The 22482-nt window shown below is 42.2% G+C and overlaps 3 protein-coding genes across 5 annotated transcripts; 2 read left to right on the top strand and 1 right to left on the bottom strand.

Moving 5' to 3' along the window:
* Window positions 1-64: 64 nt before the first annotated feature.
* xkrx (XK related X-linked) lies at window positions 65-7436 on the bottom strand. Of its 3 annotated transcripts, none has more exons than XM_076995106.1 (4): window positions 7217-7436; window positions 6423-7128; window positions 1770-2035; window positions 68-1609 (listed from the first exon to the last, which is right to left on the bottom strand). In XM_076995106.1, the coding sequence occupies exons 2-4, from the start codon at window positions 6761-6763 to the stop codon at window positions 828-830; spliced, it is 1389 nt and encodes a 462-aa protein (XP_076851221.1). In that variant the 5' UTR covers window positions 6764-7128; window positions 7217-7436; the 3' UTR covers window positions 68-827. The 3 variants fall into 3 exon arrangements, with proteins under 3 accessions (XP_076851224.1, XP_076851221.1, XP_076851222.1); XM_076995107.1 differs by having other exon boundaries at window positions 7277-7430; XM_076995109.1 differs by lacking the exons at window positions 6423-7128; window positions 7217-7436 and adding an exon at window positions 2802-4859 and having other exon boundaries at window positions 65-1609.
* arl13a (ADP-ribosylation factor-like 13A) lies at window positions 6253-18797 on the top strand. The gene is made up of 10 exons (XM_076995110.1): window positions 6253-6290; window positions 15070-15183; window positions 15327-15397; window positions 15478-15727; window positions 16992-17097; window positions 17275-17480; window positions 17588-17687; window positions 17773-18085; window positions 18182-18301; window positions 18485-18797. Exons 2-10 carry the CDS (start codon window positions 15125-15127, stop codon window positions 18562-18564), a joined length of 1305 nt encoding a protein of 434 aa, XP_076851225.1. The 5' UTR covers window positions 6253-6290; window positions 15070-15124; the 3' UTR covers window positions 18565-18797.
* Window positions 18798-20147: 1350 nt separating this feature from the next.
* Window positions 20148-22361, top strand: tmem35 (transmembrane protein 35). The gene is made up of 2 exons (XM_076995136.1): window positions 20148-20357; window positions 21189-22361. The coding sequence occupies exons 1-2, from the start codon at window positions 20238-20240 to the stop codon at window positions 21549-21551; spliced, it is 483 nt and encodes a 160-aa protein (XP_076851251.1). The 5' UTR covers window positions 20148-20237; the 3' UTR covers window positions 21552-22361.
* The last annotated feature ends 121 nt before the right edge of the window (window positions 22362-22482 follow it).

Here is a 22482-nt window from a genome sequence, read left to right as displayed (position 1 = left end):
AAGTCAAGGAAGTTTTTCCCCACTCAATACAAGTGATGCAATTGAACATAAAAGATCTTTTCAGACGTTTTTGTTTATCTTGTCAGAACTATTTTATTAATATGACATTCAAGTAACAGAGTAGACAACAGACATCATTCAGGTACATCAAACATACAAAATTAAGACATTCTTTTTTTTATTTTTATTTTTTGGCTTGTAAAATTAATGCACTCAATTTCAACCGATGTTGAAATACACTCTTAAAACTAAAGAAGCCAAGTACTTCAGTGTTTGTCAACCTCTATGTGTTATGAACAATGACCCAAGAGTTTCAGCTTGACTTTGATGGATAAACGTCGCCTTTGGCTTCAGAGATGTGTCTGCCTCAGAAGAGAGTGAAGCAGGGATTTCCCTAAATAACCATTCATCATTCGAGTCAGACATCTGGCATGCTTTCAACACACCTGGCCTAAAGGTGGGTGTTTCGCCCCCTTCTGAACGATACCTTTGTGAACCTGTCTGCATAACCAAACTGAAGACATTCTTTGATACCTAGAAGCCAGCAGCTCACTAGAATCCATCATGTCCGCTTTCATTTCCACACCAAAGCAGTGAGATCTGAAACGAGAGTGTAGCTCCCCAAACACCACGGTCCAATTCAGAATTAGGCCCAAAATACTCTTGTAGCATAACGTTTGTTCTTTTAACAATCTGCTGCAGCAATGGTGTAGCTCACTCCACCGTCTTGGCTTTGGAAAAGCCAGCACGACTCTCCTGAGCATAGATCCGTGCAAAATATGCCAGGCAAGGCCCAAGACCCGACGACCCGAACAGCACGTCCCCAGTCAAGCCGCCTCGGTGAAGTCGTCCAAGATGTCCGTCTCCTGCTGCGTGGGCGGCCTGTCGGGTGGAAGCAGCCCGCAGTCATGGGAACGTGGGGGCGGAGCCATCCTCCGGCAGCACATACAGCTAAGGCACTCCTCCACGTTGTGTTTGATCAGCTTTCGGGCCGGATGGCAGAACTGGTAGAACAGCAGCATGAAGAGGACGGCAAAGCCGTAGCAGACCACCAGCTGGACGGCCAGCAGCGGCGCGCACACGTACTCGTAGAAGTCCGATTTGAAGTAGTACCACAGCATGATCAGCGCCAGGTTCTCCACAAAGCGCAGGGTGTAGTATATAGACAGGCGGATCCAGCGAGGGTGCTTCTCCATCAGGTCGTGGTCGGCCAGGTTGAGCTGCACGGCCGACCAGCAGAACACGTTGATGCACGCGTACAGGAACGTCACCATGCACAGCACCACGCTGGTGCCCACCTTGCTGAAGTTCTTCTCCACGTTCTCGGGCAGAGAGGCACGTCGCACCCAGAACTCCACCCACGGCTGAAAGAAGAAGAAGAGCAGGTTGGCCCCGCCCACCAGGATCACCCAGAAGGTGAGAGCCGTGCTGAAGAGGACCAGGGTGGTGACGCGGGTGGCGATCTCCAGACCACGCCACAGCACCATACAGAGGTAAGCAGCGAGGCCCACCCGCACCTTATAATCGTCATAGCGGATCTGTATGGCCAGAACGCTGCAGACCAGCGCCCCATATGTGATTGATATTAGAGAGATGATCATCAGTGCAACTGAGAAAAGAAGAGACAAACGTTAGAGAATTTAGGTGCTAGAACGTACATTACACCTTGACACAAAGCAGATGTTTTAGTGGCCACTTCTAGAGATCCATCAGCACCCCCTAGTGGAGAATGTGGAGCCACGTTAAGTGTGCGGGTTACTATGACTCACGTCTGAGGGGAAGGAGGTACTTTTCCTGAATGGCAGCGTATAGCTGTAGGGTGAGCTGAGGGGTGGATCCGAGAAAGGCCTGGATGACAGCCGTGCGTTTGAAGGCGTCGCGGTGGACGGTCAGCTTGCGCTCCGAGTGCCCGATCTCCCACTCCATGGGGGAGCCCACCGGCTTGCCATTCTTCAGCTTCCTCTTCCTCGTGATTGTGACGTAAGGCTCCTCCTCTCTGCCCGCCTTGCAGTAAACCACCAAAGCCTCTACACACCTGTCGGGTGACGAGAGACAGGCAGAGTCTAACCAAGAGTGTCAGAGACCAGTGATAGAAACCAGTGATCCAATGACACTATTAATTAGTGGCCAAGTAGAAAATCATATATTTGCAAACTATTTTAATGGCAATGAATCAACATTACTAACATTAAATTGTTTTAATGTTTTGTATAAATTTTTTGTATAAATTCAGATCAACATTTATACAAGCAGGTTAAACATGTAGGTAAGAAACAAAAAGCTTTTGCTGTAGTGAAGCAAAGATATATCAATAATACATGGAACAAATGTTTTACTGCAAAGTCACTGCCCATGATCACTACCCTTTACTTCCACAGGGAGGCAGTAGTATGCAGAAAATAATCGAACACAAGCTTCCCATTCATATTCGCTAAAACCCAAGAAGGGCGTGTTCTAGTTCTGCGGAAAAGTGCTGTTGTAACGTCCGTAGGGAAGTACCACTGTTTGAGCACACACAGGGAAAACAAAGAGAAGGAAACACCAATACTGTCTACAACTGTCGAGTAACCAAACGGCGGGGCTTCAACGGCTCTGTGAATGGACTAGGCCTAGCGTCAGGGCGAGGCCTTTCAGAGCCTCCTGCTGTGTTGTTGTGAACCCGCCCTATGCAGGAGGGCTGGTCCATGCACTGGACGAGCGGTACAACACTTGGCTCATGTTTCTCAACCGCAATAAGACAAATATCTGCGCTTTGGCGAGGTCCAATACAGACACAAGGTTAAGGACGGGGGCAAGTGTACCTGGAGCTCGTTATCTCCAAGAATGCAGAGAGTAGTTTCAGTGGGCAGGTGGCTGGTTTCAACATGAAGGGAGTTGCGCAGAATGTAAAATAAGTAAGTGCTTCAAGTATCTCAAACAGGTTCAACAGGAGCCCCCACCTCAAAAAACAAACCAATTACACAATCAAGTATAGTAGAGACATCTCCACACACTTCCTGTTTGTTAGTTACAGGACACCACAAATCAGACACTGAGCACTGGTTTGCTTTTTTTCCTGCCTAACGCACACACAGACACACATATATTGGCAGTAGACCGAATAATCAGACAATTAAAAGCAATTGAGATCAGATGATTTTTCAGACAGATGTATTTTAAAGTTTAGTATTTTGATTACTAGTAAACATTAAGATGAGAATTTGTATTTTATTTTTTTTTCTTTTTAGATAATTGCAGAAAGAATGCAGATAGGAAATGTACAATAACGGTGTCATTTGTTTACATTGAACACTTCCTTGTCATTTGTTATTAATATTATATCATTTAATTTTATAAGGTGCAAAAATTACAACAACAAAAAGACACCGACATGATGTGTTGGCAATCAGCCTAGAGGCCATTGTAAAACACATGAGTTAGCTGGTAAAATAAATTCCTGGAAGATAACCATACATCCTTGTATAGCTTTATGACAGCTATAAATGCAAGTCTTTTTTGCAGACAGTAACCAACTTGCTACACTCTCGGACGTGAATCAAAACACCTACCTCACACACACAGTCACTGGCCACTTTATTAGGTACAACTGTTCTGACAGCTCGTCGTAGGTCGTAACATGGACAGGGCATGCTAATGACTTTGAGGTGCCACACATGCACTCAGCATGGTGGTGTTTATTACACATGTACACTGATCAAAGAAATGCAAAGGTAGATCCATACAAGAATCAATAGTGTGAAATGCAGAGTAAAGGGAGGAACAGTGGTCAGGGACTGATAGGTGACTCTTGGACGAAGGCTAATACAGACCCTGCACGGTAATAGATGACGTCTGCAACTTCGCAGCTAGAAGGTGCATTTATCGCGTAGGTGTTTCTAGCAAGGCTGCCAGCAGAGTATGTATTTTGAAATCATTTATCAATTGCCACACCTATGGCAGTTTTTTTTTCCACAAACAAACTGACGTTATAGGGAAAAACCCTTAGGAGCCAAGAAAAATATATTCTAATATACACATGTGAATTTTCTGAGGACTTTTAGCTAGTGTAAGGAATCATAATATGGTGAGAAAGCAAATGGCATGTGTAATGTGATCAAGTGAAGCATGTTTGTATTCTGCACAACTGTATATCTTGGCCTGCCTTTTTTTGGTAATTCAGAGACAAGGAATCATGTAACATGATGAATAATGTCAAGCTTTGGCCTCAGGAAAACAAAAGTGCCAAACGCAGACATATATTTAGGACAATACAGACAGCTGCTGTCAAAAGCAGACTGCACCAAAACGGTTCGCCTTTTACCAGCAGCACATTCACAGCATAGTCACAGGAGTCATGTGGGAACAGCCACGTCCCGGGTCAGATCAGATTGCTTATAATCATGTTTCAGCACTTTTAAAGAACGAAAAAAGGTTTGGGTGAGGGCAAAAGGACAGACGGGCATACGATGAAATGTGTCCTGTCTGAAAGCAACATGTGTTCACTAATTTACTAACACCATGACGTGTATTCACTCAACATTCTTTTGCAAACACAACCTAATTTTAGAAATTGTGAAAGATGATGAATAAGTGTGTTCCCAAATGCAGGCAGCCGACAGTCTGCTCTTTTAGTGAAAGAACGTTCAACATCGTGGTCCTGTGTTTCAAGGAAATAAAAAGTTAAAGGTCAATATCCTCTGACACAAACTGACTTAGCAATTCCTCTCTCCCTCAACCAAAACCAAAAGTTCATAATTATGATCTGATGTGGAACCTGTTCAGAGCCAGTGACCATGACAACAAAGACTGCAGGAGTTGTTTTTCTCCCCTCTAGAGTTGGCTGGTTGTTCTTAGGAAGCCGACAGAAGCCTTCAGATCATATATCTATATATATAAATAAATAAAGCAGCACTGTAAGAAACACAGACGTAGGAGAATAAAAGTTGAGCCAAACTATACATTATTCACGTAACCACATCCGGGCCATGACTGGTTCTACGGTCATTTTGCTCACACCATTACACTAACCATTCTAGCTGTGTTTCATATACATGCGTCTCGGTTCATATCAGTGTGGTGGCCATTTGGGAGCACATCATAGAAAGGGTCTCGAGTCAAAACGATATCCATCCCGCTCAAAGAGTGACATCACCACGTGTCCTGACATTGTGCTGTACTTACACCACACCTCATCGTCAGGTCTGACCTTGCTTTACTCCTCGTTTGGATGACTGCTCGTTACACAACAGATGTGTTCACCAGAGCTACTCAACCGATGTGTTCAACAGCCCCACACAGCAAATGTCTGTTCAACAGCGCCACAGAGCAGATGCCTGCATATCTACACACACACACACACACCACACCCTTGGTTCACATCTCGCACAACAGCTGAGGCCCTACAAAGATCAAAGCACTTGTACAAAAAAACAAATGTTAAAAGCCAGTGAGGTTTAGACTACACCTGGTTTAACATATCATTTCTGAGCTCCTCCTGAACACCTCTACTATATCTACAAACATCTACAGCAACAGCATTACTCACTTGTAAATAAATCTTACTATTTAAACTGAAATCATTCAAAGCGGCTTCTCGTGTTAACAGAAGACCTTTATTACTGTGCTAGTGTTCCTTAGATTTTAAATAATGAGTAAAAATCCACTGGGAATGTTGACAAGGGAGCATTTGAATACCTGCTTAGACACCACCTTGTAACTACACTCATTTCCTGAAAATGAGTCATTTCTGCTCGCCTAACAGGTGTATATATCCGGAATTCAGAACAGCCTGCAACTAGGTGTCTGATTACTACAGATGTGTAGTTCTATGTTAGATACCCATAATTCACTTTGGTTGCAGAGGGTATAAAGTGGAATATATTTAATCACATGCAGAATAAAGACTCATTTAATGAAGGACTAGGATTCATAGGCTAAGATACAGTACATAATGCCGAGCTATGATGTCTAAGCTATAGGCCAATAAAAGAAATAAAAATAAACAACTTCTTTTCATAAATGGCATGTGTCACTAGGAACTCAAACAAAGACTGCAGTCACTGCACGCTTGCACTGGAATGGAGGGTGAGAGGAACAGGCCTACTGCACGCCAACATTGTGACACCGGCATTTAAGCGCATGCGTCAAATAGTGCCAACGTTCAGGCTGTACAAAATTGATTTAAGCACAGTAATTTCAGATGAATTACTAAAAGGAGTCTAAATAAAGCTTTTTATGCTCCTCTGTGGGCATATTTCGGGAAAACTCCACTACTTCACCGCAGTTACGACAACCACTGATACCAATGACTGGTAAGAGAGGAGATATTTAGCTAATGAAAGCTCATTGCTTCCGACGGACATAATTTATAGACTTTGCTTAGAATACTTTATCAGTATTGTGTCGTTGTGCTTATAATCTAATGTCAATGTGCGGTTACACACCTGATAATCGGCCCCATTTGAAGTAGATGCATAAACAACACGAGTGGACGGTCTCTGCCCAAGTCCCGATGAATGAATGTGAGTGTCAGCTGGGTCAGCACCGAGGGAAGCAGTATGAAGGTGATGGTCAAACCCATCCAGATCACGTCGTCGCTCCTGTGGTACATGCTGCACAGGACGGACGCACAAACGATTTCTGCGCAGTAGAGGATGGTGGCCCACACCACGCTGAACGGAGGCTTCACTTTGCTGTGATTGATGACCATTACGGCCCCGTTCTCGGTCGGAACCGACACGTTGTGTGGGATCTCCGAAATGGCATTTTCCACTGCCTCGTCCATCTTATTCGTGTGGATCCACGTCGCTCACCCGGGATGATGGTCATGGAGTTGCGCTTTCAGGAGGCGCTCTTGTCACACTTTTGACATCACGTTACAAATAAATAAAAACAAGACCTACTGTCAGTTCCCAAAAGTTTGGAAAGTTTTGCCGAAACGGCAGCGCACTTGTTTTGATTCAGATGGCTTTGATTTCTTCACAGATGCGTCTTTCTCGGGAACTTTTATCGCCTCGTCCAGTTGTCAGACATGCGGGAGCAGATCGAGGACAGCAGGCTAGAGAACACGTCGGCGTGTATCTCCGGACGCACGGCCACCCCCTCCGACACTGGGAACGAACAACTCCATTTTCTGATCGCACAGTCGACCTAACAGCAAATACAGGCTATTATAAGCAGAAACACTTAGCAGTCAACAAAAACAAACACGTCTTTGTATCATACAACTTTGACACACCCGTGCTCGCCATAACACTCCAGGTTAAACGAATGCAAAATGAAAATCGAAACGTCATACGGTTTCGCCGAGGATCCAACTGAAAGTTCCCGAGCAGGGCTTTGGTTTCTGCATGCTGCTTGTTATTTGGACAGCCAGGTGTGTCACAACACGCAGTTTCTTACTGCGCGTTACCGCCGTCGGTCTCGCGCCCGCGGGTCCCAGTGCACGCCCGCGCAAGGCACGCGCGCTCCAGGCGCTATTTTTAAAACCACATTTTTTGGAAAGGTATTTAATGAGAAATAAACTAAGACTGTGACTGGCTTTCAGTCAGAAACCAAATAATAATAATAATAATAATAACAAGAAATAAAACTGATGAAAATTAGGCTAATATAAAATTCAACCATTTTTTGCAAGGTTTAACCTGTGGGTCTTTAGTCTAAAAAGCTATTTACATTTCTAATCTTCAGACATTACCGTCGCAGCTCACTTTGCGACATATTATGGCATCGAATGAGAAACGAGGTCACAGGAAATATCTCATTTTCGGCGATATCCCCTCGACCATGGTTAGGAAACAGACCATGCAGCCACTTCTCGCGTTATCACACCAATCCTACATTTATTTATTTACTGGATTTATTCTTTGTCATCGTGAAATGAATTCTAACTGGAGTATTAACAAATATAACGCAAATGCGTTTTGAGTCACCATTTGATACGTGAGAAAAATACTTAGTTTGTTCAGGTTTCCCGATTCCGCTCCCCCCCTTCCCACACACCCACACAGACACACACACACCCCCACACACAGTATGTCAATTAGAGTATTTACTTTTAAGTCAGCTCTGCAGAATTATTGCGTTTTACAATGCTGAGTCAGATCATACTGAATGTTTCTGCAGCAACGGCAGATTTCTCTCTAATGAGATCGTGTCAAAATACAGTCAATGGTCCAAACCAAGTATACAACACTGTTACCTTTTACTTTATCTCATATTTCACATGACTTGGTTTTACAATATAACCCTGTGCCAGTTTCAGTTTGTATCGTACAGAGTCTAGGTCAGTGTCCTTGGGGGCGTTCTCTTGTTACTGCACCCAGGGTGGTGGTATATTGGCCATCTGTGGTAGTGTGTCTGAGGGTTATATACATACTTGGTCCAGGACACTTCACGGTAGACAGTCTACATTACTGTATTACACGGATGTCCCCAAAACAGCATGGCCACTAAACAAAGAGGCTTCGTAGCACAGTGAAGGATTAGAGTCCAAAAGATCCCAACAATAAATCCTTGTCTAAATTGGTTAAGTAAATTTAAATAGCTCACTGCAGACAGATTCCGTTTCAAATGCTGTGCTAATGGTCTGTGACAAGTGTCAGGCGTGATGAATGTATATATAACAAGAAGGAATATAGCTACCAAGCTGTTCTTTTCAAGGCCAGCTGACACAGGGCTGTGGTCAGTCTCTTGACTGAGTTTAGTCAGCACATAAAGTGACTCTGTGATTGGGCGTGTCAGTAAAGACCTGGAATGAATGATGAGGCAGGAGAAATGGAACAGAAGTAGCAGAGTATATTTATTTATTTACTTGGGTGATTATAATCATCACAGCACACGACAGGAAATGGACCTTATTTAATTTGATCTGACTTGAGATCAATCCACTAGCAGGCATAGGCTATTTCTAGACATTATATGATTACAGCTAAGACTGGCATGCACATTTGGATGTATGCCTAACAGTTTCTTGCATGTACAAGTCATTGGGTTGAAACTCACGGCCCACTAAGCTTAGATAATGGATATTGATGAAATATATATACCAGAAGCAATAGCAGAATTGATTTTAGCGGCCTCTAGTGGTCATAAATTTGTCACACATGAAATGTATGTAGGTCAGGGGTGGGCAATTAATTTTTTACAAGGGGCCACATGAGAAACCTGAATTGTGTCAGAGGGCCACACAAACAATAATGACGTCATCACAGTGGCTCCGCCCACCTCACGCAAACTTCCGCGAACGGCGGAGGCGTTTATACTTGCCGCGTCACATTCTGTGCAGTGTTCTCCGAAACGATGTGTGTTGGTATAAAGAAACACCCCTCAAAAACAGGGGAAGGAACATTTACCTGACCAATTTTAATGTTGCTTTTTGTTTCAGATTTGAAAAGTGCTGGAATTTAGGCTAAATACTTGAAAATGTTTGAAATTGTAACTACTTTGTTTCACAACAAATAGCCATCTGAATGAACAGTTTTCTTGTATTACAGCCCCGGTTCTGGACTGCTTTGCTTGGGGGGGCAGTAAAACATAATGAGGGGGCATGTTGATAGTCATGTTTATGAAGCCAGAAATATATTCAAGGCTTGATTTGTGCATGAATGATGACTATTGATACTGGCTTAAAGTGATGTATTAGGTAAAGAAATAAAAATGCACATTTTCAAACTTAAAACACAATGATTAAAAAATACATGTTGATTATGTAAATGGAGAACAAAGATTATCTAATTGTATTTCATTTCAATACTGCCATTACTAATAGAACAACTCTATTTCTTGAAAGGCTGACAAATGTACCTATACACAGACTGAGAATATTCAAACATGGAAATAGGAATGAGTGAGAATATTTATATTACTGGGAAATTAAAATATAAAGAAAACAAAAGAATACAAATTCTGTTATAAAAGGGAGTATTCGTCACATTTCTATTTTGAAAAAGAAAAAAATATGAAAGTACATAAAATAAGAAATCTATCTACTGCACTTTAATGGTAAAAATCTGGTAAAGTATTGAAGTTTTTATTGATGTTATGAAACGTACTGGTACAATGCGGTATTTATGCACAGTATAACAATACTGGCTGTGATGGCGAGGAATCGTTTAAACCAGGGATGTCAAAGTCAAAAACACAGAGGGCCAAAAAAACAAATTTGCTACAAGCCGAGGGCCGGACTGATTCAATGTTTATTAAAACATATTGAAATGATTGCACATAGCCTATTGAACCAAGACCTAACACAGTGTATATTATTTAATGTTTAAATGAATAAAGCACTATTTTCTTATGGATCTGTCAGTAATTTCAAGTGAAAACATTTTTCAACAGGCAAACAGATAAAAGCAAACTTCCTTCAAAGAAAAATCACATGAAGACACACAGGTTTACCTTTTACCTCCGTGAACATGTACTCTGCCTCCCACCTGGCTTGAAACCCGTTCTCAGTGTCCACCTTACGTTTAGTCATTTTTGAGAAGGGGGATAGCTGAACGTTGATGTCTGCTCTGACTGCTGATTTAGGTTTATACTTTCGCGAGTGACCATAGTGCGCGACTCCGAATTTTAATGTTGCTTTGTGTTGCAGGTTTGAAAAGTGCTGCAATTTAGGCTAAAGTACTTGAAAATGTTTTAAACTGCAACTACTTCGTTTCACAACAAATATCTGTCTGACTGAACAGTTCTCTTGTATTACGTTAACAAATACGAGCCTTGTAATTCCAGGACGAAACATGAGAGAACGTGAAGACGTTAAGATTGGGGGAAAATAAACAACCATTAAATAATGTGAATAAAAAGCGAATTATTTCGAATCATTTCGAGTATATGTATAAATATTTAACATATTTAAGTTTAACGTGCTGGAAAATATTGAAATGGACCTTTAAAGTGACGTACAAGTGCTTGAATTCCACCTTATAAAGGTGTATGAACCCTGCAAACATGACTTTGTTCATTGCGCTGGCGGAGCCACTGCGATTACGTCATTTTCGCCGCGCGGACCCTCGCGACGCTTCGCGCTGCAGTGACTTCGCGGGCTACCGTTGCATTGTGGGGAATGTAGTGTTTGTGCGTACAAAACACCATCGGGCGGCTGTGGCCTGCGGGCCGGTTCTAATAGTAATTCAATATCATCCAGGGGGCCATAGATAATCAATTCGCGGGTCGGATCTGGCTCGCGGGCCTTGACTTTGACATATGTGGTTTAAACCATGAGCCGCGACGGCTTGCACGGGGGAAAGAGCAGCCTCGCGCGGTGTCGTGCACCTCTCGAATTTTGTAACTTCGCGCGCGCCGCGCCTCAGCGCAATGAACAATGTCATGTTTGCCGGGTTCATACACCTATACAAGGTGGAATTAAAGCACTTGTACCTCACTTTAAAGGTCCAGTTCAATATTTCTCAGCACGTTAAACTTAATTAAGTTAAATATTTATACATATACTCAAAATAATTCGCTTTTTTAATCACACTTTCAAAACGCCCAATCTTAACGTCTTCACGTTCTCTCATGTTTCGTCCTGGAATTACAAGAGGCTCGTATTTGTTAACCTAAGACAAGAGAACTGTTCATTCAGACAGATATTTGTTGTGAAACGAAGTAGTTACAATTTCAACATTTTCAAGTACTTTAGCCTAAATTCCAGCACTTTTCAAATCTGAAAAAGCAACATTAAAATTCGTCAGGTAAATGTTCATTCCCGTTTTTTATTACCACATATCGTTTCGGACAACACTGCGCGGCAAGTATTTAAACGCTTCCGCCGTTCGCGCAGGTTTAGGAGAACCAAATTAGCCTAACCGCTAACGGCTAATAAAATAATTTAAGCAACACCTATGTAAGAGGTGAGTAACATTAAAGCAACGAAAAACCACAGTTAAGCAAATATTACCATGTGGAAGTCAGTTTAAACTCAGAAGAGTGTTTACCAGTATACCTGTCTTTCACTCACACTAACAGAACATATACTGCCGAACTGAACCGTTTGGGGCGGTCTGCCGATTTTTATATGACTCAAAGAGCCAATCAGGAATAAGCTAGGAAATATCTTCACGCTGTAAAGCAAAATGCATTTTTGTGATTGGTTCAGAGATAATAAAAAAAGCCGTTGCTTGCATTGTGCTTGGGGGGGCAAAGACACAATTTGGGGGGGCAATGCCCCCCTCTGCCCCCCCCTAGCGCCGGCCCTGTTGTATTACATTAACAAATACGAGCCTCCAGGACGAAACATGAGAGAACGTGAAGACGTTAAGTTTGGGCGTTTTGAAAATAAACAACAATAAAATAATGTGATAAAAAAGCGAATTATTTCGGATCATTTCGAATATATGTATAAATATTTAACTTAATTAAGTTTAACGTGCTGGGAAATATTGAAATGGACCTTGAAAGTGACGTATATTCCACCTTGTAAAGGTGTATGAACCCTGCAAACATGACTTTGTTCATTGCGCTGAAGCGCGGCGCGCGCGCGAAGTTACAAAATTCGATTTAGTTTACCGTGCTGGGAAATACTGAAATGGACCTTTAAAGTGACGTACAAGTGCTTTAATTCCACCTTGTATAGGTGTATGAATCCGGCAAACATGACTTTGTCCATCGCGCTGAAGCGCGGCGCGCGCGCGAAGTTACAAAATTCGAGAGGTGCACGACCTCGCGCCGCGACAGCGCGCGAGGCCCTCGCGCACGGGCGGAGCCACAGCGATTACGTCATTTTCGCCGCTTACACCAGGCTTTACATTTTCGCCACGCGGACCCTCGCGCCGCTTGCGTCGCGTCGAGTATAAACTAGGCTTAAACCAGGCTTAATTACGTCATTTTCGCCGCGCGGACCCTCGCACCGCGTCAAGTATAAACCAGGCTTAAACTTAGCTTTAAAGCACTTCTACGGCACTTTCGAGGTCCATTTCAATATTTCCCAGCTGACTCAGGTTCTCTCTAAGCTCGGTTTCTAGAACGGAAAACCTGAGCTTTCGTTAATTCTGAGTTTACTTTCTCGCTTTCTGGAATACCCCCCTGTTCAGTCAGCTATTTGTTGTGAATCGAAATACAGTTAAGCATTTTCAAGTACTTTAGCCTAAATTCCAGCACTTTTCAAACCTGGAACACAATGCACAATTAAAATTCGTCACGTAAATTTTCCGCCGTTTGCGGAGGTTCACGCGAGGTGCAACGTTCACTCCCGAAAGTTTAAATTCAGCCTTAACTTGTCGCTGATCACCTACAGTGTTCTCGCACAGCTCACACACACGCAGGTACGTCCACACGGAATTAACACAAACGTAGCGCTTTCAAAATAAAAGCGTCACAGTTGTATTGCACGCACGACATAGATATTTGTTTCATTTATGATTGGCCTCTCGCGGGCCAGACAGGGACGCGCAACGGGCCGGATGTGGCCCGCGGGCCGTTGTTTGCCCAGGTCTGATGTAGGTCCTGTATAATATCCTACATTGTAGGATATTATACAAAAATAGTAGAACTCGTTACTATGTACGTATAATGCATAAGATCTGTGGTGCTTGAAAATGACTGTTAAAAGGGTTTAGGGTTAGCAGCCATGTTTATATGACATGTTTATATAAAACGTCACAGCTCCATGTGAGAGCAAGATAATACTGGCAAAGGGAAAAAATCCATAATCTAGGGTGACAAAGGGCATATTTAAATGAACAGCAAATCTACAAGTGTTCAGGTTAAATATTCATAGTAGCGACACCTTATGTCACAAAATACCATAGGGACAGGGCCATGTTCTTAATATATCTGTATATGTGCATTTGGCCAAGTTAACAAACATTTCAGCAGACAGTGAAGGCAGCAGATGACACCGACACATATTGTGATTGGTGAAGAGCATAAGCCTATGACTTCTTAGCTCCTCCCACTCAACATAACAGGATTAGAAGAATAATTAGTGATTAGTATTTCACTGGACTGTGCAAAATGTTACAACAGAGGAAAACCTAAGCATGCAGGCAGATATGGACATACTACTGTAAGTACATAAACATTTGTTTTAGATCTTTGCAGCAGAGTGTGATCTCTATATTTCATCTGTTGTGCTTTTGTTGTTGTTGTTTGTTGTTGATTTTTTTAAATATCAACACCCCCCCTCCCCTGGGAAAGGCACTGTACATGTAAGGCTGAGGTTCCATCTAATGCTTATGTTTAAAATTAATCTATTCTGATGGTTAGACCCCATGTTGATTGTGCTGTTGTTGTGCTGACAATCACAGCGTGATAAACACAGTGTCTTTTCTCAGCTTGTTTGCACATGTTTGTTTTGTTTCTTGGTTGTGTCTCTCCATATTATTAATACGACCTCTTAGCTCACTTGTTCTTTAAAAGTCCAAAATCCTTAAGGTTTGCATTATTCAGTGTCTGTCCTCTAAATGTACTTAATGTACACTAGTGCTCATAATGTACAAGTTATTGGCCATTGTCCCATTGGATAAAGCTCATGGTTCTGGGAAAGGGGTCAGTGTGGGCAGACACTGGACAGCTTAATGGACTCACACTGGTCTGTAGGAGCTTTGTGACCCCGAGCAGATGCACGTCGAGGGGAGTAATGGTGAGCCTGAATAGGACACATGCTGTTGCGATTAGGCCCGTTTGTTGGCACAGAGCCACTAGAGCCGGTCGGGACTACCAGAATGTGATCAGGACCATGCCAGGGTCATGCAGCTAATTGGTTCTCTGGCTTTGTCTGCTGTACATTGGTGTGTTTGTGATTAGTGGAGTATGTCTTTTTTAGAACTGACTTCTTTGTGGCAATTTAAATTGACACTTGACATCCAAAAGGTGAAACATTAATGTTTATATGACATATGGAACATGTGTAAAACATTATTATGCCACATTATATAACTGTCTGGTAGCTTAAAGCACTGCTCACTTGCAATAGATATTGAAACACATGGACATTCAGAAAGTCATTAAGTTGTGAATGGAAGTCATTAGCTTTGGCTGAAGAACTCTTGTCTCCTAGGGTTAATGCCCAATAGAGACACACCAGGTGACACTGTAGTCATCTCTTTACTGTGCAGGTGACTGCGGGGTGACTGCGTTTGCTGTGTGCAGGTGTGAGTTAAGGAAAAGATGGTGCGCTCCCTGCGGTTCCAGTCCACAGCTCGGTATGTTCAGTCTGATGAGCAACTGCTGCAGCTGGGTCTCCAGGGTTCAGCGGCCCGTGAGGTACAGGCCCACAGATCTAATCACACCTCTCTGTGCTTTAGCTGTGTTACTTCTGCGCTCATAAAAAAAAAACAGGCTGCATGGTCACTCGATTGGCGGGTTGAACTGAAGTTGTGAATGAATGCTTCTTGTGTTCCTCCCAGGAAGGTTACAGTTCTGGTGGTTGGTCTTGACAAGGCTGGAAAATCCTTGTATGTCAGGGGCATGTCGAGAGGTAAGCACATGCCAAACAACGGAATAAAGAAATCATGAATTTACCACTACAGTTGTTTCAGTTATTTCCCTTTCTTTCAGCTCCCCTTGGAGATATGGGCCCTACTCGTGGATGTGTCCGTAATGAGTTGAAGGTGGAGAACGTCGTTGTTAACTTGCTGGACGTGGGCGGAGGTCCCGAGGCTCGAGCGTCCTGGAGAGAGTACTACACTGAAGCCCATGGATTTATCTTTGTGGTGGACTCAAGTGATAGACAGAGAATGAAAGAGGTCAAAGATCTCCTGAGAGACATGCTGAGACATCCCAGTGTGGCTGGAAAGCCCTTGTTAGTGTAAGCAACAACTTACTGGTGTTCAAGAACATTCAATTAATAGTCATTTCACGTAACCATATATCTCAATAAATTAGAATACCCTCAAAAAGTCAATTTATTTGAGTAATTCAATACAAAAAGTGAAATAAATATATTATATAGATCCATAATAAAACAGTGTGATCTATTTCAAGTGTTTATTTCTGTTAATGTTGATGATTATGGCTTACAAACAATGAAAATCCTAGTTTCCTAATTATCTCAGAAAATTAGAATATTATAACACCAACTGAAAAATGATTTTAAATTCAGAAATGTTGGCTGAAACATATATACAGTAAATGCACTTTTACAGTAAATACTTGGTCGGGGCTCCTTTAGCACAAATGACTGCATCAATGCGGCGTGACATGGAGGCGATCAGCCTGTGGTACTGCTGAGGTGTTGTGGAAGCTCCGGTTGCTTTGATAGCAGCCTTCAGCTCGTCTGTATTGTTGGGTTTGGTGTCTCATCTTCCTCTTCACAATACTCCAAAGATTCTCTGTGGGGTTTAGGTCAGGTGAGTCAGGCAAGTCAAGCGCGTCAGGCGAGTCAGGCGAGCTGGCCAATCAAGCACTGTCATACTGTGGTTATTACACCAGGTATTGGTACTTCTGGCAGTGTGGCCAGGTGCCAAGTCCTGCTGGAAAATTACATTTCCATCTCCAAAAAGCTTGTCAGCAGAGGGAAGCATGAAGCGCTCTAAAATGTCCTGGTAGATGGCTGTGCTGACTTTGGTCTTGATATAACACAGTGGACCTACATCAGCAAATGACATGGCTGCTCAAACCATCACTGATTGTGGAAAATTCACACTAGAGCTCAAGCAGCTTGGATTGTGTACCTCTCCACTCATGTCAATGACATCAAGTCAGAAGTCTTCCCCATGATTGTGTAGCCTACTGAAACAGACTAAGATGCTTAGGAATCTTTTGTAGGAGTTTTGTGTTCATTGTTCCAATTATTCTTATTTTCTGAGATAAGACTTTCGGGTTTTCATTGGCTGTAAGTCATCATCATCAATATTAACAGAAGTAAACACTTGAAATAGATCAGTCTGTTTGTAATGGATCTATGTAATATGTAATATTTCACTTTTTGTATTGAATTACTGAAAAAAATTGACATTTTGATGATATTCTAATTTATTGAGATGCACCTGTAGATTATGGCAGTAAAATAACGTCTGTAATCTATACTATCGGCAAATCAAAACATTAGTAGTGTTTGCATCTTTTTACAGATTAGCCAATAAACAGGACAAAATGAACGCCTTGCTGGGAAGTGAGCTGATTGAGGTTCTGTCCCTTGAAAAGCTTGTGAACCAAAGCCAGTCTCTGTGCCACATCGTAAGTACTGTACTACAATAAAGATTAACATGGCCCCCATATTACTTGTGCATGCAAATCCAGGGTCAAATGATCTCTGTAGAGTAGCTTGGTGATTCAGTAGCCACCATTTTATTTATGTTGGCCGATTAACTGCATGAAGACCTGTGAAAACAATAAAGGTTTTGTCCTACAAAGGAGTCGTGCTCTGCTTTAATGGACCTGCGCCGAAGGTCAGACAGGAAAACACAGCGAGGAGTCCGGTGGCTCCTGCAGGCAGTGTGCTCGGACTACTCAGAACTCTGTGCCCGTGTCATCAGAGATGTGGCAAGGCCCCCGGGACCAGAAAACAGAGAGCAGAGGAGGAAAGGGGAGAAAAGGAGGAAGAAAAACAAAGATGACAGGTGAGGGTCAATGCCTGTATGCAGACGATACAGGAAGTGAAGTGAGGCTGATTGGCGGATGTACTCTATATATGTCAGCATGGTCATACTTGTGCTTGTGTCTGCAGAGTAAAGGCCAGTACAACAGAATTCAGCCATGAGCAAGATGAGTTGGAGAAAGAGAGTAACGGGACCTCTCCACAACCAAATGGAAATGTTTCTGAAATGGTAAATAAAAGGGTTAAATGGAGTTTTGTGGGGGGGTTTTTAGCTAGCATTCATAATTTGCATTCTTGGTACAATCCAATTATAGGAGAGCTCCTTTAGGACAAAACTGAAATCAAAGAAGAAAGTTAAGATTAAAAGTGTGAAAAGAGAGAACAAAGAAGAGGGAGAGCACGAGGAAGAGGATGGAGACGGGAACAAGGCTGGCCGGCTGGACCACACTCAGAAAGAGAAAACCGGGAGTGCACTGTTGCCACGGAGACATGGGAAGCTGAAACGGAGAGTGAAAGTGAAGGAGGAGCCTTCAGATCATTCCGGATCCCTGACCAATGATGACCAATGTCTGACCAATGATGACTGCACACCAGCTAACGCTACGCTGTCCCCTTTAATCCCTGCAAGTGAGTTTCACGTTAAGGGTCTGCACGACAGGCCGACTGTGTTAGAACACTTTCCTACTGCATGACAGGCCGTGTTAGAATATGTTCCTATTATAGGGAAAGAACAAGAAAAGAACAATAAGAAAAAGGTGGTGAAAGGGAAAAGGAGGAATAAGATTAACACAGAAAAGATACTGGCAGCTTATTCACAGCCCAGTGACCTTTCTGCCACATTTGGTGAGTGTCACTCAATCCTCAGTCCCTCACATGTGAGTTCAATGCTGCTTGATCAGGGCTGCCCAGAACACAAGCTCTAGATTCTGAATTGATATAGAACCAAAAAAAATACTATATAGTATGGGAAGCTCTGGCATAGAATTTCAACAGATTAAACAGTTTATATTGCCTGTTTTCTGGTAGATCTTTACAGAAAAGCCATTTTGGCTCTAAAAGCCCGGCAGGACCAGGGGTTGGTGCCAGTCCGTGAGGAGACGGGCTAAGAGGACAGAAGGTGGTGATGTAGCACTAAGGCGTCTGCAGAATCTGGGAGCTTACATACCTCACCCTATAAGGGATGGATTGCAGAAGATCATCTGACTCGTGGCTTCCTAAAGTCTGTGATGTCATGGATAATCAGGAATTTTAGCACGGCTTCCAGAGAAGCTAATCAAAAACCAGATAGCAAGAGATAAGTGTGACCGCCTCTGGTGAAAGGCAGAAGAAGCCTGTTCTGACTTATGTTATAATGGTTTTAATACAACCTCTGAGAATTATGTGTAGGCATATTCATGGCATGGAAACTTCATTGATTAGTATTCTACTTTAAAACCTTAAGTGTGGTCATAGCTTTTTTGTATATTATTTTAATTTTTACTTTTTTAAATCTAATTTTAAAAGCTTTTTATAGTAAAAAGTTGGTAAAATGGAAATGGAAATATTGATTGGTGGGATACATAAAATAAACTATCCCTTATTTGTTGTGTTTTTTTCCCTTGAAATTAAATACACACATAACCTAAGATAACAACAACAACAGCGTGTTAATCTTTGACAGTGTCGAACAGGCATTTGCATGTATTTGTAGTATTTACTGATTTTCAAAGATTTTCTTTTAGTTGTTTTCTTGTCATGTTCCTTAAACCATCTCTGAACCATTTTTTACAGTGTAGTAGGGCACATTATACCGATGAAAGAAGGAGATGTCATACAACAGGGTGTCCAAAGTCCGGTTGAAATTTTCACAGGCCCCTGTCATAAAATCAATAAAGTGCAGCTGCCAGCACAGTACAATACACGCAGACCCCTAACACCCCCCCACCCCCGTCAGACACAGACACCCCCTCCCTTCATAAATTAGTCCATTTGGATTTAATGATAAAGCTTCAGAATGCCAGGCTGAATGGTTGGCCCCCTCACATTTTCACCTCACCCAAATCTGGCCCTCACTGCCAAAAGTGTGGACACCCCTGTCATACAAGAACGGCCATGAAGAGGTATATGTGGTCTGCAACAATCTTTAGGTAAGTGCAAATACCAGAGCATCATGCATGAATGCCAGGACCCAAAGGTTTCCCATCACACCATGCCTCCTTCTTACGAGGTTCCATTTTTGATGCCCACATGTCCGTTGACACTTTTACCAGGGCTGAAGGGTCAACCTGGGTTGACCTGACTAGCCTGTGGATATACAGCATAAGCTGCAATCACACATCCCTCTTGAGTTTTGGTCCCATCAAGGTTTCTTCCTTAATTCTGCTCACAAAACCCAAGTGTCATTTTTCTCTATCCCTGTCTGTTTATTCGGAGAGGTTACTAATACCTCTCTTTACCTTTAAGCCATACCAAAATGGTGAGCAAAGTCTTCCAAACTGTAACGTTCTTTCAAAGTCAGGGCTTCCTCTGGAACTAGCCTACGAATTTAGTAACAGAGCATGTTAAATGCGCTGTAAATGAAAATCCGATTTTGACCAACTTATGAATGCGCTGCAAATTGAAAGAATGTGATAATATTTTTCCAACACTGCCCTCTGGCGTTCACCGCTGGACAGACAACGGAACCGGATGGCATGTCGCCATGTTTGATTCTTTACACCCCATCCCCCCCTCAGCATCTTCAGGACACCGAGGAGAGGGGAGACAACGGATGATAGTCCCTAACCAGACTTGACCGAAGATGGCCTCGCCAAGGACGATAACCATTGTCGCTCTCTCTTTTGCACTGGGCCTTTTTTTTGTGTTTATGGGTACCATTAAACTCACGCCAAGGTTGAGCAAAGATGCATACAACGAAATGGTAAGTGACCGTAATATAACAGCACTTCCAGACTACGGGACAGATGCGGCTTACCTTGGACGAGACAGGCATTGTTCGAAAGACTAATGTGTGCAATTGTGAACAAAAACATAAAGATTGTTTTTCTTGTTTTTTAATGTAAATACTTAAAAATAAATCATATTTTTGATGGTGATGAATGATTTCGTTCCTTTTTATTTTTACTAGCTAGTTGGGATGCCTGAAACGAAACCACTAAAAAACTAATTTAGTCGGAATGAGAATTCCCCCATCATAACCGACTACAGTTATTTGTAGTATGAGGCAGCTGTATCTCCATTGATGGTCTTGTATTATAAAATGTACCATCAGCCGCAACGTGTGTCTCAACTGGTCCATGCGAACCGCTACCTACATCCTTTAGTCCCATCTTAATTCGTTTGCTCTTCAACGGTATTGCTGGATTAGTCTGTGTTGATGGATTACAGTTATTCATACACGTTTTCCGGTATTGTTTTGCTCCCCCCTGGATCTGTGCATCAGTGTTTAGCGCCGTAGTATTTTGTAGCAATGGCGGCGCTTTCGAGCAAATTCTACCATGATGCTGGTGCAGAGCAGATGTAATCCAATATCCTGCATTTAGACTCCCCTGAAACACTTAATCATGACTTCAAGAAGTAGAACTAGCTAAGGTTTAGGGATATTATAAGCCACTCAAAAACTTCCCCAATTCACCGCTCCTGATATGTAGTTTTCAAGTATTCAAAAAAAGAGATATTTCTTTAGGCGTATGTCGAAAGTTGAAAATGTAAATGTGTTGTAGTTCAAATGTTTTTCCTGTTCAATTTTCAGAAAAGGGCCTATAAGAGTTACGCCAAGGCCTTGCCTGCCTTGAAGAAGATGGGCATAACCTCGGTGCTTCTCCGCAAGATCATCGGTACACTTGAAGTGGGATGCGGGGTGGTCCTGACACTGGTACCAGGGAAACCAAAGGATGTAGCCAACTTCCTGCTGCTACTGGTCATGCTAGCTGTGCTCTTCTTCCACCAACTGGTTGGAGATCCCCTCAAGCGGTACGCCCATGCTCTGGTCTTTGGCATTCTGCTCACCTGCCGACTCCTGATTGCACGCCAGAGTGAGGATCGACCTGACAGGGAGGAGAGAAGAGAGGAACAGATCAACGCTCAGGAAAAGAATAAAGTCAAAGTTTCTTAGCTGCTTTGTTTCTGACTGCTGTAGATGCAAGAAGGGGCATGGACGATTTCTGAATAGTAAATTGTGTTGCAAAAAGACAGTTATAGCCACAAAATGTGATTTTTCTTTTTTCATTCCCACAAAGGCTCTTCTTGGTTTTAAGCATTGTTTCAGAACCTTCAGTTTAAAAACTTTGTCCAAAATATTGACCCACACAGTCAGTAATTAGCAGTGAGCTATGCTAATATTAACATGATGCTGTAATATTAGCTTTAAATGGTTGATTTAATTGTTCATTAGAAACTTCACGATTTTGATTTTCAGCACCCTAAATTAAGTTATTTACAACCTGCAGGCATGTAATTGACAAAATATAACATTACAATTGGGGAATGGAAAGAAATTTACATACTGTAATTCATTTTATTACTGTTGAGATCTGTTCAAAGTAGACTTTTTGATTTCTAGCATTTTTACCCTTTCTAGGAGACCCATATTACAGTAAGATGCCTCTCTTGTAGTCCGCTAAACAGTTTTGGTGCATGATAATCCAGTGGATTCCCTATTCCAGGTGAAGCCAAAATGATGAAAATGTAACCCTGTTTGTTAATATCCCTTTTATGTTTTATTTGTGGAAAAACGTTTTTTGTGAAAACTGAAGTTGTTTTCAATTTTTTGTGTGTTAGTTCAAGAATGTTTTTTAAATTATTATTGTTTTTTTATGAAGGAGGCAATTTCACCAGTGCCACCTCCATGTTTCGTTTACCATGTTTATTAGCTGTTACTTGTAAATGACTGTTCAATAAAACACATCTCCATCCTTAGAACTATTATATATTTATTCGTTATAGATCATTTATTCATTTTGTTTTACTTTAGTTACCTAAGTATTGATTTCATATAGCGTAAGACTAAAACCTATTAATTATAGCATAATAAATGCATTTAATGA

The sequence above is a fragment of the Brachyhypopomus gauderio genome, unplaced genomic scaffold (genome assembly GCF_052324685.1).
Source record: "Brachyhypopomus gauderio isolate BG-103 unplaced genomic scaffold, BGAUD_0.2 sc182, whole genome shotgun sequence".
In the NCBI taxonomy this organism is placed as follows: domain Eukaryota; kingdom Metazoa; phylum Chordata; class Actinopteri; order Gymnotiformes; family Hypopomidae; genus Brachyhypopomus; species Brachyhypopomus gauderio.
The sequence above is the reverse complement of the archived record's forward strand: the minus strand, read 5'-3'. Positions and strand labels throughout refer to the sequence as shown.